Source organism: Eumetopias jubatus, unplaced genomic scaffold (assembly GCF_037043125.1).
Source record: "Eumetopias jubatus isolate StellerSeaLion01/CBP00866 unplaced genomic scaffold, mEumJub1_p1.0 scaffold_5, whole genome shotgun sequence".
In the NCBI taxonomy this organism is placed as follows: Eukaryota; Metazoa; Chordata; class Mammalia; order Carnivora; family Otariidae; genus Eumetopias; species Eumetopias jubatus.
In genome coordinates this window covers 14,885,701-14,905,204 of record NW_028274811.1, presented here as the reverse complement: position 1 = coordinate 14,905,204, position 19,504 = coordinate 14,885,701, and the positions used below count along the sequence as shown (strand labels likewise).

The following is a 19,504-nucleotide window of genomic DNA, read 5'->3' as shown; positions in this document are numbered from 1 at the left end:
TTTCTCCATCCCAAGAACAGCAATGTCCCAGACATTGCTCCTTTAGCTGGGATCCTTAAATTAGGGAGACACTGAGAGCAGAGACACAGTTGACTGGAGGCTAAAAGGCCACAAAAGCATGCAATAATTCTTTACTATTGTCAGCCATTGAGATTTGTTTGTTAACCCAGCATAACCCAGCATAAGGTGACTTATATGAGAAACAAGCTACTCTACCCTTTTGGTCTTACTTCTTATGGAACTCTGAGCTAGCCATAAAATTAGGAGGAATCACTTTTTCATAGACAAGATACTCTGATGTCATACCCTCCCAGGTTTATTTATTCCTCTACTTTTTCCTACTCGTGTAAAAAAATACGCTGGGCAGAACAAAAACTAACAAAGGAGAAAGAGTAGTGTGTGCGATGCAAGCTGGAAGCAGGGCAGCTGAAAAGCTAAACTAGGGGGTAGCAGTGGCCAAGGAAGAACACAACTTGCGGTTGGTCTAGAAAGTTCACAGGTAGGTCGCAGAAAAAAAGCAGTAGAAAAAAATCAGGAAAAAGCTAAGCCGTCTCACATAGATCAACTTTTCCCCTTAACCAAACAAAATCTCGCTCTTCAGCCAAGGATGACAAATGATTTTCCAAGATACAAACTTTCTGTCCTGCTGGATTTCACCAGCGCTTGCTGCAATGACAAAATAAAAAGACACACTGGACCTCTTCATCGTTTTGATAGAACTCAAAAACTCCTGTTCTGAATTTAATAAATTCAGCAGTAGAGATCAATACAGGAAAACTGATCCACACGAACACATGTTGCTGTAAAGTCTTTACAAAATAAGTTTATAAACTAAGATTATATCTTAATCCCACAAAAAATAGGAATTTATTTGACCAATCTCGAAGACACACCTGTCCCCTCCCCCACTCCCCTCCAGGAAGAGTCTATGTCAAGCAACAAAAAAGATCCAATGAACAAAGCACCTTCTTTGCACAGGAAACATTCTAAATCCTTTAGGAGCTACAGAAGATAAAATGGAGTCCTTATATGTACAGAATTGAGCAGAAAAAATGTAGATAAATCAGAAGTTATAAGGTAAAAATATTAAGTAACGGATAGCAAAAAAAACAAAAACAGTACCAACATGGGTCTGTGGACCCTGACAATGAAGTATCTTAAGAAAATCTGGCAAACAGGGCCTGAGCTATACACCCTCTGGCTAAACACCACAATGTTAAAATTTGTGCTTGCCACAAGAAGCAGACTGGATTAATAGACGGTAGATATGTCTTTAAACAAGGAACATCCAAAGATTCTGTGTCCCTTCCACAAAGATAAGCTACATATCCACCCTGAGGGAGAAGAGTATAATTAAATGTCCTGCTTGGGTGTTGTTTGTCTGGAAAACCAGGGTGTATAACCTTTTTGTTATGCATGTCTCCATAAACAAATTGGGGGAAATTTGTGTCTCTCTATTCCTTAGTAAGAGGTAGAAAAACCATCATTAGGAAGTCCTTGTGGGCCAACAATTTTATCCCAACAGATTATTAGTTTATAATCTATAAACTAAGATTATACCTTAATCCCACAAAAAATAGGAATTTATTCAACCAATTTCAAAGACACACCTGTCCCCTCCCCCATCCCCCCTCCAAGAAGAGTCTATGTCAAACAACAAAAAAGATCCAATGAACAAAGTACCTTCTTTGCACAGGAAATATTATATTTCCTGTGCAATAAATAGAATATTGCACAGGAATAATTAGAGACTAATAAATATTAGGCCCTATCGTCTGTCCTACCTACCTACCCTGCACTGAGCACTCATTCAATTATTGCCCACAAAGGCTTGGCAGAAGACAAATCCACCCCTGCGTGCACACCACATCATGCCAGACCAAAACATTTAAATTACTAAAACCTCCCACCTTGTGATCCTTCAATACAGCATTTTCCAACTGATGATCCATAATAAAACTCATGCAACTGTCCCTTCAACAAAAACTTTAAAAATTTGTTGGAAAAAGCTTCCATATGAAAAATTTTGATGAAAGAGGTTTAAAAAGAAAAAAATAAAAATACTTTGGACTCCCTGACTCCAAACTTCTAGTCCTCAAAATGCATTTATTCTCATCAACATATTTATACTTAAAGGGATTCATCTAGAACCAGCCTTTTGTCTCAAAAAATTACAGCTCACAGTTTACCAAATTCAAGAATTTCCTTTTATACAATGAATGCCTGACCATCTTTATCAATTCTGTTTGGCTGCAAATTCTGTGAAACTAGTCTACTTTAAAAAAGTAAGTTAGAGAATCAGCCTCAAGGAGGAAAAGCTTTGCTGGCAGAAGAAATAATTAGTGATGAAATTTGACCTTGACAAACTATCTGACGTAAAGACAAACAAAGGTGACTGACTTGTGAGGACAGTACTTTCCATGCCAGCTACTCATTAAAAAGAAAAACATAATGGGGCGCCTGGGTGGCTCAGTCGTTAAGCATCTGCCTTCGGCTCAGGTCATGATCCCAGGGTCCTGGGATTGAGCCCTACATCGGGCTCCCTGCTCGGCGGGAAGCCTGCTTCTCCCTCTCCCACTCCCCTGCTTGTGTTCCCTCTCTCGCTGTGTCTCTCTCTGTCAAATAAATAAATAAAATCTTAAAAAAAAGAGAAGAAAAGAAAAATGTATCAACTTACCAACAACGGATGCACCCCTTTCTGCAAAAGCCAGAGCATAGGCTCGGCCCAGTCCTAATAAAAAACAAAAGCATAAGAGAGTTGAGCAAATGTTCGCACTTTGGGGGGTCCCTTCAAATCAACCCCTATTTTAAAGTAACTGGCGAGCAATTAACTGTATTACAATGACGGGCCTTCCCTGGTACTCTCCCCATCTAACTCACCCTCTTCTACTTACAGAGGTCAGAAAGCTTAAAACTGTATTTTCCACCTATTCTGCCTACCATTTCCTACCCCTCTACCAAGCTGCTACGAAGCTCCAAGGGAACTGGGTTCCACCATTATAGGCATTTGCACATCCGGAAGGTGGAAATAAGGCAGAAGTTAGCTTATGGCGACTTCAGGCTGTTGCCACTGGTTAAGAAGCTGCTTTCCTTAAGTCAATCAGAGAAAGACATGTATCATATGACCTCACTGATATGAGGAGTTCTTAATCTCAGGAAACTGAGGGTTGCTGGAGTGGTGGGGGGTGGGAGGGATGGGGTGGCTGGGTGATAGACATTGGGGAGGGTATGTGCTATGGTGAGTGCTGTGAATTGTGCAAGACTGATGAATCACAGATCTGTACTTCTGAAACAAATAATGCAATATATGTTAAGAAAAAAAAAAGAAGATAGCAGGAGGGGAAGAATGAAGGGGGGGAAGTGGAGGGGGAGATGAACCATGAGAGATGATGGACTCTGAGAAACAAACCGAGGGTTCTAGAGGGGAGGGGGTGGGGGGATGGGTTAGCCCGGTGATGGGTATTAAAGAGGGCACGTTCTGCGTGGAGCACTGGGTGTTATACGCAAACAATGAATCATGGAACACTACATCAAAAACTAATGATGCAATGTATGGTGATTAACATAATAAAATAAAATTTAAAAAAGAAGCTGCTTTCTTGATGCTTCCCGGGTATTAAGAAACAGAGCGTGTAGTGCCAACTTCTTGATCAAGCTCCAGTTAGCAGCCTCCACTCTCTAGACCCTTGGTATCCAGGGGCTGTTTGGGCTGTAGCAGTTCTAACAGCTGCCTCCGAGGGAGGAGGTCCCCTACTGAACCAGTTGCAACTATTCCACAAGCCACTGCAAGACGAAGTGGCAGACCCAACTGCCTGTGGTGGTTTGTTTTTTAATTTTTAATTTTATTTTTTTAAGTAGGTTCCATGCCCAACATGGGGCTTGAACTCACGACCCTGAGATTATGAGTCACATGTTCTACCAACTGAACCAGCCAGGCACCCCCCAAATATCTGTATTAAATCCTTTCCTGCTTCAAATATCTACCGATTTCTGTATCCTGTTGAACCTTGCCTACACAGTTACCAAATACAAAAAATATTTAGTTCTAACTCAAAGGTACAAGGTGTAAATTTGTTATCCAAAATATATACATATACTTATGTAGGTTTTAGAAGCATAGAGTATCTCAGGAAGAATATGTAAGAAACTAGCAATTAAGAGGCTACCTCTGGGGAACAGAACTGTGTGACTAGCAACCAAGAGTGGAAGGCTTACTTTTAAATTATTTAAATCGTTTTAACATGTATAAATTTTTTAATTTAAATTACCTGATAAATTAGTAGTTTAAATTTAATTTAAATTGATAAAGAAGCATACAAATAACAAACCAAGATCGCTAAAGTATCACGCTCTTCTAAAAAGAACCCGAAATATAAAGTTATCCAAAACTGAAAGATATCACCAAATAATTTATTTTAGAAGTTAATTCACTTTGAATGGATAAGAGAGACTTTAGCCGATGCCTTGGTGGCTGTCTGTTAAGCGTCTGCCTTCGGCTGGGGTCATGATCCCGAGGTCCTGGGATGGAGCCCCGCATCGGGCTCCCTGCTCAGCGGGGAGTCTGCTTCTCCCTCTGCCTCTGCCTCTCCCCTTGCTTGTGCTCTCTCTCTCTCTTTGACAAATAAATAATAAATAAATAAATAAATAAAAGTCTTTAGCCAATACAAATAACTCTTCTCATATCTTATCAGATCAAGGCTGAAGCATGTGTTCTAAACATTGTGTTTTTAAGGAAATCAAACGCTTATGACCAGAAATCCCAGAATGTAAAATTAATGGTTAACACAGTAGAAAATCATCAGATGAAAGGAATGGGGTGGGTCTCTGGTAGAGAGAGTGACCTAATTTAATCAGAGGATTGTCTCAACTTAAAATCAAGTTATATAGTTCTCTCAAAAGATAATGTCAGTGATGTTCCTTTATCATCAAGGCCCATATAAACTATACACAAATCTGCAAATAAAGTAAAAAGTGACAGTCTCCTTTCTTTTCCCTCCAACACCACTAGCTCATTAGCAGATTAGGAAGGGTCCTTGCATGTTTTAATATTGTGTTTAAATAAACATTATGTAAATACTTTATGTCCATTAATCCGCCTCCCCAATTAAACTAGAAGGTCCTTGATGGGTGAGATTGAATATGTCACTCTTTTGCCTTTCCCACAACACCCAGCACAGCTTTAGAGTCAAAAGCACAAAGAGTTAAATCCAAGAGCCTCCATTTTGTCATAATCTCTTAATTCTCCCACACCTTCTTAATTCTCCGAATTCTTCCTCCTCCATTTCTCTCTTTCTTTTTTATTTGACCTTAATTTCTTTAGCACTGTCAAATCTCAATTGATTCTTAACTCAGACTGCTCGTTCAGGGTTAGGTGGTTTACACTCTAAAGTTAACAACAAAGCCCCTGAAAATAGCTTCCTAGACTATTTCCCTTTCCAGCTTTACCAACTGAAGGAATTCAAATGACTTCAACATCTCCCTGTGACTTCAGAATCTCCAGCTACTCACACTCTCACCAGCTCCAGATCCAACATCTGCTGTCTCAGAACCATCTGAAATTCAAAATGGCTGGACTTCCTTCCTTCTTCCATGGCCCAAATCCCCCACCCTCAAAAGTTACATCCCCAACAACCACTTTAGTCAATCAATAAATGGCTATTATACCGTTATTCCCCTGTAATACCACCAATCACGGCAAAACACTCCAGTCGAAGTACAATGCTTGGCTTGATAAGCAGAGAATTGTCTGGACAATTCTGTAACTCTCCTTCCAGTTCTCCCATTAAACTAATCTATATTTCAAGCTAAACAACAGCACCTCAATAGGGCAGATAGATTTCTCTTTTTTTTTAAAGATTTTATTTATTGATTTGAGAGACAGAGCACGAGCAGGGGGAGCGGCAGGCAGAGGGAGAGGGAGAAGCAGGCTCCCCGCTGAGCAGGGGGTCCGACGCAGAACTCGATCCCAGGACCCTGGGATCAAGACCTGAGCCAAAGGCAGACCTTAACCAACTGAGCCACCCAGGCGCCCTGATATATTTCTCTTTATCTGTAGAATAGGAGTGGGTTGGAGTCAGACTTAATTCTCAGACACAGGCCCAGCAGGCATTCACGGACACCCTCCTGGGATGTTCATCACTGCCTCAGTTCTATGGGTAGGAATCTCCAAATGAGAAACCCAAGACCTCAAGGATAACAGCCTCCGTTATAGGACTGCAACTTGATCTCTGTCTCCCTTCCTCAATGATGACCTAGGACAGTCTCAACTTCACTACAAAATTGTATTTCTCCCTCAGATCAACAAGAGCTAGTGACCGTACCATAATCCAGGCAAGGGAAAGTCTGCAGGGCTCTATAAACAGGAGGTCCTAAGTCCATAACTATTTACTCACAACTCATTAATGATTCATAAAATCAATTTAGTACATTGCAATGTGCATTTAATGAAACAAAATTTTAGAGTGCACTTCATTTACTATGTATTGTGTCATGAATGGTGTATGGGTGTCCCTGGGTCATGGTGCAAAATGTATTTCATACTGTGACTCACTCACTGTTTAAACAGGCTTAAAACACCGAGTACATCACTTAATTATTTCCATGGAAAGCAAAGTGTAAACAAAATGTTTTCCAGGGGCACGTGGATGGCTCAGTTCGTTAAGCAACCAACTCTTGATCTCATTTCAGGTCTCAGTTTCAGGGTCATCAGTTCAAGCTCCGCATTGGGCTCCATGCTGGGCAGGGAGCCTACTTTAAAAAACAAAACAAAGTTTTCCAAAAACATATGATCATTTTAGGATGAATATAGCTATGAGTATAAAATTCTTGGCCACCAATTAATACTAAAAGCACCTTCTGAAGGGTGGCATTAGAATCCATTCTATCAATGGGAGATGTAGCTACAAATGGATTAACAGAATTCTACTGTTGTGACTTTTAATACACAATTTGAATTAATTACACTTTAGGTCTATTCTAGATATAAGGTACCACCAGTGGGAATCAAAGGCAAGGAAGGTCAAGATTCCAGCACTTGGGGGTTAGAGAGGTCACCTGCTCGTGGGAAACAGCGCAAAATCGCACTGTAGAGCATCACCATGGGTACGGGCGGTTTTCTTTTTTTTTTTTTTTTCCTCTCCTTCAAGATAGGGTTACATAACAAATCCCCATTTTGTTTCTCCTGAAACCTAGAAGATCTGGCCCACTTCAGAAGTACGTGTGCTCCCCAGTTCCTACTGTCCCTACCCCACCCTAGCACCTGCCTGACTCCCGTAGGCATTTTGAATTTACAACTCGCACCAAGACTCCAGTCAGTCCAGTATGGTGCTTGGCTTGATAAGCACACAAACCCCAAGAAGAAGACTCTTATCAGATCCCCTCTCTAAAGAACAACCTCTCAAGAACTTAAAACCATCCCAAAGAGGAAGCGGAACGCTGCACGGCTGACTGTTTTCAAAGGCAAGGGGCTGACATCCCTACTCCTCTGGGGGGTGATTCCTGCCGCGTACGGGTCTCTGCGGTCTAGTCTACTTGACTGAGGCCTAAGACAAGCAAGAAGAGAGGCGATCGAGCATCAGTGAGAACTTTTACCGAGTCCCGCCAACCACGGCCCAGGCCGGCCTCTCTCTTGCAGGACCCGGGGCCTCGGGGAGCTGCACGGGACTATGTGACTCAACGCTGGCCAGGCCCCCCTCTCCCTCCTCGGCAGAGTCGGCGCCTCGATCGCTGCTGTTACCCGTCCTCGCACCCTGCCCACCCGACCACTGGCTGGTTCTTCAAGCCGCCTCCCCCCGCCGGCCCACGGGGCCCGCAGCCCCGACGCTGGGGCAGCAGCTGCGGCTGCGCGCGTTTCCCGGGACGAAACGGGGGGCTCCGGGCGCGAGAGCTAGGCCGGCGTCCGCCCTCCGGCCTTCGCGTGCTCACCTCCCCCCGCGCCGGTGACCAGCACCACCCGCCCGTCGAATCGCAGGGGCGAGGCCATGAGTCCAGCCTGCTGCGACAGACACACACACCAGCCGAACAGCTGCAGCTGGCACTGCAAGACACGGAGGAAAAGGGAATTGGAGGGGAGGGGAGGGGAGTGGAGTGACCTGCGGGTTTCAGGGAAGGAAAAGGACGCCGCAGTCTTGCAAGTGCGCCTGCGCAGGAATCCCTTGGAACTCTGGGAAATGTAGTCCAGGGTGCTTCCAGGGGGTTGGGGAGCCTCCTCAAGAGGTTTGACTTCAAAGGGGCACTTTCGCTGTTAGAAGTAATGGGATCCTCTAGGACCTGTGTGGTAAATGGCTGACACGGCACCAAGCGTACATCCGTTCTCCCACCATTTTGTCATTCATTCAACAAGTGTTTTCTGGACTTAGGCGGTAGCCTAGAGAAATAGGAGGCAGCCCCTATTCTCAAATAGCTTTCAGACATAAACCCCAAAGGAAAAAAGGCACCCTTTACCAATGGGTAAAGATGTCTTAGAATGTAATCCATGAATCTCGTGCATGAAAATCATCCAAGAACTGTCAAAAACAGAGAGTCCTGAACCCTCACCCTGATCTCCCAAAGTAGAATCTCTGGGGCAGAAAAAAAAAAAAAAAAAGCTCTTAACAAGTGCTTCTAAATGATCTTTGCTTCTGAATATTGAGAAAGGTCATATGTTGTAATTCATTCATTTAACATTTATCAAGCATCTATGGGTAGTAAGCACAAGTTTCCAGATGAATAATTTCCTCCAGAGCTATTCAAAGTTATTAAAGGTAAACCTTTCATAACAATGCATCATGATTAAACCATGATAAATCTGCACAGGTCTGCTAACAGTGATGTGGAGAACAGAGGGAAAATAAATGTAGAAAAATTAAATCTCCAGGGTGCCTGGGTGGCTCAGTCATTAAACGTCTGCCTTCGGCTCAGGTCGTGATCTCAGGGTCCTGGGATCGAGCCCCGCATCGGGCTCCCTGCTCGGTGGGAAGCCTGCTTCTCCCTCTCCCACTCCCCCTGCTTGTGTTCCCTCTCTCGCTGTGTCTCTCTGTGTCAAATAAATTTAAAAAAAGAATTCCTCATATCAGTGAGATCATATGATACATGTCTTTCTCTTATTGGCTTATTTTGCTCAGCATAATACCCTCCAGTTCCATCCACATTGTTGCAAATGGCAAGATTTCATTCCTTTTGATGGCTGCATAATATTCCATTGTGTGTGTGTGTGTGTGTGTGTGTGTGTGTGTGTGCGTGCGCGCGCGCGCGCACATCTTCTTTATCCATTCATCTGTCGATGGACATCTTGGCTCTTTCCATAGTTTGGCTATTGTGGACACCCCGATGTTTATAGCAGCCAAGTCCACAATCTTCCCCCTTTAAAAGCAGCCCCCACCCCCTACCTCCTTGGAGATAGCCGCTCCTTGCAGTGTGTTCAACAAACTTCTATTGCCTTGTTCTGCCTCAGGTGAATACTTTCACGGCCCCACCACTGACCTCCACCAGATCATCGCCCCACATTGGGGGGGCCCCATCCGACCGAGAGACACCCCGCTTTGGCACCACACTCGTGCTTTAATAAAACCACATTTTTGCACTGAAACATCTCAAGAATTCTTTCATGAGAGTTCACTCCCGGACCCCACCCCAAAACATCACATCAATAGTGCCAAAATAAAGGGTCCTTAGCCCTGCTGGAGACAAAGGAAAATGTCCAAAGGAGATGACACACAAAGCACCTTAAGAAGGAGCTCTGCAAATAAAGAACATTACAGGTGATGCAAACACAAGCTAGATGGGGCTGAGGGGTGGGAGGTTGGGGGTGGTAAAGCCGCGGAAATAACCAGCCAGTCAGATCATGTTTAGATGTTTGAATTGATTGCTTCAAAGTGTTTTAAGCAAGATTACTCCAGGCTACACATTAGCATCGCGGAAAGTTCACTCTGCCCTATTATTGAGATAGTAAACAAGGCGAGCAAAAACCTACTGGGAAAAATTATGCCTGGAGACGGAGCTCACTTGAGTCCCCCAGGGGCACTGCTGCTACCCCACCTTCTGCTCTCCCCAGAGGCTCCTCCACGCTGTCCTCCGACCTGACCAACCGCAAACTTCTTTGCTCATTGGTCACCAGGAAGGCCTGGCCTTTGTCCACAGGCATTTCGAGTGAAAGTGAGCCTGGGGCTCAACCGAATGGGAATCCTCAGTTCAAGAGTGAGCCTATGTGACAACTCAGCCTGGTCTCCACGTCCCTGCTCCCTACCCGCGAAGGATGGAATTAGGACAACTGAGCACAGCCCAAATGCCTTAAACCCCAGCCCACAAGGGGGCCTAAAGAGAGGTGCGTTGGCCCCTTCACCAAGCTTCCTGTGGCTTCAGGGCCCAGATCCCAATGGCTGAACATCTGTTTCTATCTTGTGTTGGAATCTTTCTCGTTTAATCCAATAACCCTGTTCTTCTGTTTAAAAAAAGAAAAAAAAAAGTACAAGGCAAAAAACAAAGGCGAGGTTCGTGATTCCTACTCTTAGAAATGCAAGTGCAAAATCAAACCAGTTGTAACTGAGGATGAAGTGCTTTCAACTTAAGGCTCGCAACAGGAGCGAGAAGGAAAGGTTTCTCAGCCATTGCTGGGGAGCCATTCCAATACGTCCAAGTCCAAGACTCACACTGGGGCTCACCTGTCCCAGACCAGGGCCAACGGGCATGGGGCTTGAGTAAATACTAGTGTTTGGTGCAGTGAGTCCCCAAATAAATATGTCCTGAATATGGGAGGTGGTGCAGATTTAGGATGTAAGTCTCGGAAGTAGAGTGAGGTGTGTAACTCAATACTCTGCAAGAGAGCTGCTACATTAGGTGTAGATTATTCTCTAGGCATCTTACCTTGCTCTCAAGTCCTCATTCTTGTGGGAGGAGAGGCAAAAAAGGACATTTAAACTTGCCAGTTAAAGGTAACTCGGTCTGTTTGGGGGAAATGCGCTCTTTCAAGATTTCTCCCTCCTCCTTCTTGCCTAAATGTCATCTTGACATAGAGGAAAGGTTTGGCAGAGGCAGGGGTGGACCTTAAAGCCATATTGCCCTCTGCTTTCTGTGTAGCTACCGATAAAGGGCATGGGCTTAGATATTTCTAGAATCTGCTGGGTGTTCTTTCTCACTCTGAACTATTGTAGCAACTTCTATGTAAGTCTAGATTTACAAACATATGTAGGCAAATAAAAAAATGGTTCAAACAGAATTTTAAAACAAACTAAAAATATATATGTCTCTATCTCTTCCATGCCAGCCAGGAGCCAAAGAGACAGGAGAAGGACCTTCGGCTCCCCCATCCCATAAGCCCAGGCCAGGGCCATTACCATTCTGCCACAGGTGGTTACCTTCTGCTGATTCAAGTTATTTGCATTGGCAGTGACTTCTCAGACTCAGAATTATCCTTTTCACGGCCTTATTTCTTCGAGCTCAGGCCCGGGAAGGGAACAGGGAGGCTGGGTCCCTGAGGAACCCATGCTAAGCCCACCCCCTAAGAGCTACCTTCCTCCTGTTTTTCCATCCTCTTGCCATTGAGAATTCTTCTTCATCTTTCCTGCCAGTCAGAACTTCTCCTAAGTTTGTCCTCTTTGCTCCCACCTTACGGATGTCTCTTTTCTAAGGGGTTACTCTTCTAAGGGACACACCGAATGAGCTTTATGGCTTAGTTCTACTGGTATATGGAGAGCGGGCAGAGCACAGAGGTTTATAACAGGGCAGAGAAAGGGGATTCTTTTTGCTGCCAGACAGAAGCCACTTCCTATTGGAGAATACCTTTTTTTTTTTAAGATTTTATTTATTTATTTATCAGAGAGAGAGCACAAGCAGGGGGAGCAGCAGAAGGAGAAGCAGACTCCCCGCTGAGCAGGGAGCCCGACACGGGGCTCACTCCCAGGACCCTGGGATCATGACCTGAGCCGAAGGCAGACGCTTCACCGACTGAGCCACCCAGGCGCCCCAACCTATTGGAGAACACCTTTAACAACAATGAACAAGAGGACATATCTAGGCCCTCTTTCATATGGGCCCCACTTAATATATATCCCCCAAAGAAGGAAGACTGGCTAACCTGATTGAATGGCCAAGGAGACACACATTGAACCACATTTACTACTGGGTGATGATACCAGGCTCTAAAGGCGGTAACCAAGCCCCATGTCTCTTTCACCTCCTGCACCCACACAGAGGGTTTTCTTCTGCTTCCTCCCATCTATCACATGGATCAGCAAGCCAGGCAAGACTGTCCTTTCTTTCCCAATATGGCAACTTGGTCTCCACAATCACCTGAGCCACGGAGTGGCCCACCTAGGCTGCCTGGCATTGGGCATTAGGACAAACACATGCTTTTTCACAATCTGCTTTCTTTTCTTTTTTCCTGTGGGCATACCTCTTCCAACCCTGTACTGGGCAGAGCTCGGGTTGTGAAATAGGGAGAGGTCCACATTGAACCCCAAATATACTGGGGCCCAGTGTGGCAAAAGATAAGAATCACCCCCTGGAATAAAAGATGACCAGGAATGATGAAAACTTCAGTATTCCCCATGGCTGGTTTGAGATGGTACCGGTGCAGGCTGATTTAGTGCAGTTAAAGACCACAGTAGCTGAGTTTAATAAAAGAAGAGATCCATTTGGGAATCAACACAGGCTTTCCAGGAACTCAGACTGCCTAAGTCAGAATCAAGTCCTGGATGGAGACAGACATTTCTTTTCTGAGTCACAAGGAGCTCTCTGGGGGGACCTTAGAGCAACTGTCCTTTGTGTGAACTTCAGACCCATTGCTAGTAGCAGGAATGGAACCCTTCACACCTGGCTTTTTCTCAAGCTCAACTTAGTAGGTAGAAGTCAAATGGATTTTTTGTTAATTGTTTTCTCCTTTATCTTGTTTCTCAGCCTTGGATAGATGACCCAGGTTAGACTCGATGCAGTAAGAAGATATTTTCGGGAAAGAAAGGTTTATGCTTCTTTTGGAGTAGGCAAGTTTCTGGGAGCGTGCCTTTCCTGGACCTCAAAAGCACCATCTTGGTGACAGTAGGCTACAAAGCAGCTGAAGAAAGCCAGGGTCTGTGCAAGCACAGCTAACCCCTTTACAGGAGGTCTCACCCATTGTGTTCAGGCTCGCAGACCCTGGTTAACCTGCCCAGTGTGACTGGTAAGCTGACAGCTCAGACAAGAAGCTTTTCTCTTTTCTCCATTCCCCAGATAATCCTAAATCAACGCGCTGGCAACTGCGGTACAGGTCTGGAATTGTGCTGGGATCTGGAAATGTTATTTTTGCCTGTGATAACTGCTGGCGGTATTTTTATAAATATCATGGGAGGGTGGTTGCTATGACCCTGACCTTATGTATCCGGTGCTCTTCTGGAAGAGTCAGACATATGAGTGAACAGCAGTTGGCTCAGTCCTCTGCAGTCTTGGAGGAGTTATAGCCATTCTAGGGTAAGATGCATAAGCTATGGGGAATCCCCTAGTGGTAGCCAGCCTATAAAAGTTAAAAGCATGGTGGGGGGGGGGCACCTGGGTGGCTCAGTCGTTAAGCGTCTGCCTTCCACTCAGGTCATGATCCCAGGGTCCTGCGATCAAGGCCCACATCGGCCTCCCTGCTCAGCTGGAAGCCTGCTTCTCCCTCTCCCTCTGCCTGCCACTCCTCCTGTCTGTGCACGTGCTCTCTCTCTTTCTCTGTCAAATAAATAAATAAAATCTTAAAAAAAAAGTTAAAAGCACGGATTAAAAGGAAGACCATGTTTTCTGTTTTAAACATATCTCTTGTGCACACAGAACCCTATGCTGGAGTCAAGATTTGAATATTCATACATTCCACTTTCATTTATTAATACTTGTGCACTATGAGTCAGGCATTGTTCTTGGTGCTAAGAACAAAACAAAGTCCCTGGAATTACCTATCTTCCATTCGAGAGAAGAGAAATGATAAACATACAAATAAAGGAATGATTCCAAGTGATTGCAAGTGCCAGGGAAAAAATTGAGCGATTTGTCAGAATCCACTATGTTCTAGGCACTTTCTTGGTGTTTTATAAATATTAGCTCATATGGTCTCATAACAATCTATAAAGGAGAAACTGTCATTATCCTTGTTTTCAGATGAGGAACCTCAAAGCACAAAAATGGTCAATAACTTAGCCAGGACGAATTGCTCCCCCCCCGCCCACAGGGTATAGCTCTGTTGCTCAAACAAGGTAACGGGATTCAGAAGAGATTTGAAGCAGAGACAGGAGGGAGGTACTAATTTAGAGAGTGTATACCTAGGAAAAGCTTGTGAATAGGTGAGTTTGGAGCTGTATCTTGAACAGTGAGAAGAACCTGTCAGACAAGGATTGGGAAAGAGGTTTCAGAATAGAAGAAATAGCACATACAGAGCCCTGTGGGGGAAAACACCTCCGCACCTCCTGGAACAGGGAGGAGGTCAGAGATAGACAAGGACCCAATTGTGTCTAGTCTTGTAAGCCACGGTTGGGAGTATAGATTTTATTTGAAGTATAATGGGAAACCCTTGAAAAGCAGGAAAGTGAAATGATCTGACGTGCGAACTACATTATAAGTCTATAAATGCGCAGAGAAAAGCCCAGAAGGAACACAACAGCAGATAATTCGTCAGTTCTCACCGTGGGTTGGGCACCATGGCGGTGATCAAGGAGACTTTGGCTTGACCTGTTTTTAACAGGAAAATGTGCCTGTGTTATTATACAAGTGAATAACGTTTATAAACAATTGAACCCCCATACAATCCCATGTGTTGCAGCTTAAAACCCGCTCAGTTGCAAGCAGATACGTCACGCTAAAGAAATCACAACATTTGTGCGGCTTGTGAAGCCTGTTTTAGCTGCACCTGAATTCCAGGATGCGAATCTCCCTTAGAGAAATCGCAAGCAAGGGTGTGTATTGCGCAGTGAACAAAATCATTGCAGGGGGAAGCCGAGAATACCGAGAAGAGGCATGCTAAGTGAGGTTGCATGGTGAGGACTAGCACCTTCCCTGGTTTCTCCCAGGGGGAAGCAGCCATTAATCCAGGGCATCACATGAAGGTTGAAAAACATTTTCAGTCTATGGGGAGTTGCTGCCATTTCTGTCTTTCTTTATAGAACGAACCTGATGAAATGTGCTCTGGGAGTAAACCCGGCTTATCTCGTACACCTGCTCTTTTGACACTTGAGCCCCTGGGGGTTTACCGCCCACTTTCCTAGCTCCTCATTGCTTTCAATCTCCCGGCTTCCCGTTCACAAGCCCGCATTCATCACACAGCATATTTCGGCTGCCTTCCTGTTCCCCTCGACTCCCTAATTCCGTTTGGAGTCCTCAGGAACGTGTGCACCATCCGTCCAGTGCTTCCTCGTTATTCATCCTCTCACCTCCAGAGATTTTTTTTCTCTCCAATCCACTGCTGGCATTTTCTCCCACGGTCACATCCTGGACATGTTCATCACCTCTTACCACGTCTGAAAAATATGTCCAAACATGCTACCTTTCCAGCTCAAGGGCTCCCCCTGTGGAATTCTTCCCTATCATCATGACCTCCTCCAGTGCATGACTCCCACGTCTCCCTCAATGCCTCCAGCCTCTTGTCTTCTTTCGGCCTTGCTCAGTCCCTGTGGTTCATCATTAGAATCCACGGCCTTGTTTCTCTTCCACCTACTGCACACTCCTCGAAGAAAACTTTCAGGTTTTCCAGTTTTGAATGTTTTCTAATTTTATGGTCACTTCTTTCTTGATACAGGTGTTATTTACAGGTATAGTTCTTAATATCCAACATAAGGAAATTTCCTCGTAATCTTTTTGTTGTTGATTTTGAGCTTAATGCATTATTATCAGAGGACTTACTCTGATTTCAATCCTTTTAGATATACTGGGGTTGGCTTTAGGAACCACCACACGGTCAATTTTAGTGAAGGTTCTATGTGTACTTAAGAATGTGTATTTTGCAGTTTGGGGTTCAGGGTCAAGACTGCAGATCATGTTATTCAAGTCTTGTTTATCTCTACTGTCATTTTGCCTGTTTGTTCTATCGGTTACTGAGAAAAATATGTATCAATTATCCCACTATGATTGTGGACTATGGGGAAGGCCTAACTTTGTCACGGGTTACTGGGGGATATAGAAGATTCAAGGGAAGTTTCTGGAAAGACTGATCACTTGAAAGTGACCCTTGATTTTTCTTTCCATCTCCTCTCCTTCTATCTAAATTATTTAACTACCCCAATCTCCTCCTGAGAGATACCATTTAAGTGTCTAGTAAATCATAAGTGCCATCGAAAATTATTTTTATTTTATGAGAAGGGATTGATGTTTTACTCTAGAACAACACAGTGATTCTAACTTTATACTTGCTGATAGTTGGATATATTTATCTTTAACTGTGCCTGGCATTCCTGGTATGAACTATGCATCCTCTCTCCTACTTCTCAGTATTAAAGAATCTCTTTGACATTTGCCTGTGCGAGGTAGCTTAAAAGGCATAGGAATTATCTACCCTACATAGCAAATTACTATAAAACCTTTAGAATCACAAACATTCATCTATCTTGGTGTTTTTGGTTTAGAATTCTGGGCATGGTATAGCTGGGTACCTCAAGCTCAGAGTCTCTCAAAATGTCTCTCATCGAAGTGTCCACTGTGGCTGTGGTCATCTCAAGGCTCCTGTGGGGAGGGATCCACTGTGAGCTCACCCCTATGGCCATTGGTGGACTTTGCTGGCTATTGGGTGGAGACATCAGTTCTCTGCAGCATGGGCGGCCATCCCCAACGGCAGCTGGCTTCCCTCAGAGTGAGCAAATGACAGAGCAAGAGAAGACTCCCAAGATAGAAGCCAGATTTATTTAAAAATAAATAACATATAAATAAATAAAGCCATCTCTTTAAAAATAAGAAGCCTTTTAGAGCAGTTTTAAGGTTCCAGCATCAGTGAGCATAAAGGACAGAGAGTCTTCCTAGACCCTCTACCTCCAACCACACACAACCTCCCACACTGTCGACATCCCTCACCAGCGTGGTACATTGTTACAATTGATGAGACTACCTTGACGCGTCATTATCAGCCAAAGTCCCTAGTTTACGTTAGATGTCACTCTTGGTTTTATACATCTTTTTGGTTTTGACCAATGTATAATGGCACTGTAGTATCATACAAAATAGTTTTACTGTCTTAAAGATCCTCTGCTCTGCTTATTCTTCCCTCCCTCTCCCTAACTCCTGGCAACCACTGATCTTTTTATGGACTCTCTGTTGTCTTGTCTTTTCCAGGATGTCCTCTAGTAGAAGTCATGCAGTATGTAGACTTCCCAGATTGCCTTCTTTCACTTGGTGACATGCATTTAAATTTCCTCCATATCCTTTCCTGGCTTGATAGCTCACTTACTTTTAGTGTTGCATACTATTCCATTGTTGGATGTACCACAGTCTATTAAACCATTCACCTATTGAAGGACATCTTGGTTGCTTCCAAGTTTGGGCAAACCATAGTCTTTCTGTAACCTCATCTTGGAAGTAGCATTCCATTACTTCTGTGGCATTCAGGGCCCTGGAAGCAGGTCAGTAAGTCCAGCCCACACTCAAAGGGAAAAGATTACACGAAGGTATGAAGACCAAGAGGGTAGGATCATAGAAACCGTGGAGGTTGTCTTCCACACCAGGGGGAGACAAATGTTTACAGCTATCTTGACAATGCCTAAGCAGCCAGGCCAGTTACAGAATGCCCTTCATAGGATCTGTGCCTGAAAAGACTCCATCTCACTTTGATGTAACATCACACACCAACGTAGTAAAGACTAATGAGCAACACAGCGAATGCACCTGGCCCGATTGCAAACGATCCTAAGGCAAGGCACACACTTTAACATCTGCTGCCAGCTCATTTTCCTAGAAAAACAAAATCTACTCCTGGCACATTTTCTTGGACAGCTGCCCATCCTGTTCAGGTTTTCCAAAAGGGAATTTCCCAATTAAAGTGTGCTGTTTTTCCACTCCTGTCTGTGCTGCAGAGGGGGGTATATATCATAGAGGGGGGAAAAAGCCCATAAATAAAATAATTCCAGTATCACTGCATATTATTATATCACTTATATCATGTCATATATATAAAATGGCATTGGAATGTTTATATGAATCCAGGACATACAATTTTATTCTTTGTTGTGAAAATTTCTATTATTGATTCTCAGCTGAAATGTAAGGGTGAAAATCTGGTGTTTTCTTTCCTCCTCAGATCCTAAACTCCTCTATACTCGCCCAACATTTGGTGGGAAAAGTATGAAACCATCTCTTGGTGGAAATCGAGGATTGACATGCTTATTTACAACTTTTTTTTTAAAGATTTTATTTATTTGACAGAGAGAGACACAGCAAGAGAGGGAACACAAGCAGGCGGAGTGGGTGAGGGAGAAGCAGACTCCCAGCTGAGAAGGGAGCCCGATGCGGGGCTCGATCCCAGGACCCTGGGATCATGACCTGAGCCAAAGGCAGACGCTTAACGACTGAGCCACCCAAGCGCCCCTATTTAGAACTTTTAACAGTGGAATTCCTTGACTCTGATAAATGTTTCCAAATGCAATAGATCCCCTGCCCTTTGCCTTATTGGATTGTTACGTCCAACCTATGTATGTCCTCCGGTTAAACAGGTTGGTGATTTCTGCCTTACAGGTTCTCACGTAGTTAGAAAGCAATAGCACCACATCACCACAAGAGGGAGCACAGAGCCACAGAAGCATCTCATTCATTGTTTTTTAAGGCTAGGCTCTGCCATTCTGTTTCTATTTCCTCCATACTCGTTCCCTTTCTAATAACCCCGAGACCTTCTTCTGGACAAAGGCACGGCCGATACCTGCAGATCTCTGTAAAGACAAGGAAAATACTGCTGGGAGCAGCTTATTTCTCTTGCTGCCGACTTTCCCAGAGAACGCTCTCCAGGACTGATTCACACAGAGGTGGGTTCCTGTGTGGATGCTGAAGGCACCCTCCAGTGCTTGTCTCTGCTCTCTGATTTGCCACCAGGGCTCAAATGCCTTGTTTATGAGAATACTTGCTATGGCCAGTGATTCAAGTAGTTCTTGAATCAATTTATCATCAATGAGTAACTTTCAAAGTCCTTCAGTAAGCACTCAGTGAGCAAGACAAAGGTCAGATTTAGAGCCTGGGAAACACACCTCTCTTGGAATGACATACATAGAAATCCCCAATTATGATCCACAATCATTCATGAGTCCTTTGTGCCTGGGGAAGTTCTAAAACTCTGGGCCCCATAAATGGTGGTGGCACACTGTACCTAATTACCATACAGGGTGTTTGGGGATTTTTTTTTTTCAATATTAGCCCAGTCTGGAAAAAGAATAATGAATAGAGCTGAGTAAGATAGTTTTCCTTCAAATGAGTTAGTCAGATGCTGCAGGCAGAATGTCAGGCAAAAATACAGGGAGGAGTGAATTCCTTGAGTCCTGGCTGATGCTTTACTAATACACATGGAGTCAGCAGAACAGAATTCCAAGCTACAATCCAAAACAAAACAAAACTCAAAAATAAA

General features: G+C 44.1%; 1 protein-coding gene and 1 non-coding gene across 2 annotated transcripts in view; both read right to left on the bottom strand.

Moving 5' to 3' along the window:
• The window catches only part of HSD17B4 (hydroxysteroid 17-beta dehydrogenase 4), an 83,242-nt gene extending 75,134 nt beyond the window's left edge, over positions 1 to 8,108 (bottom strand). Inside the window, exons 1-2 of the mRNA XM_028103479.2 lie at positions 7,924 to 8,108; positions 2,678 to 2,731 (exon numbers count right to left, since the gene is read on the bottom strand). Coding sequence (XP_027959280.2) covers positions 2,678 to 2,731; positions 7,924 to 7,981 — 112 coding nt within the window. The 5' untranslated portion in view covers positions 7,982 to 8,108. The remainder of the gene's footprint in view (positions 1 to 2,677; positions 2,732 to 7,923) is intronic.
• Positions 3,865 to 3,937, bottom strand: TRNAM-CAU (transfer RNA methionine (anticodon CAU)). The gene has a single exon. It is a non-coding gene; the product is annotated as a tRNA-Met (tRNA).
• Positions 8,109 to 19,504: the final 11,396 nt, after the last annotated feature.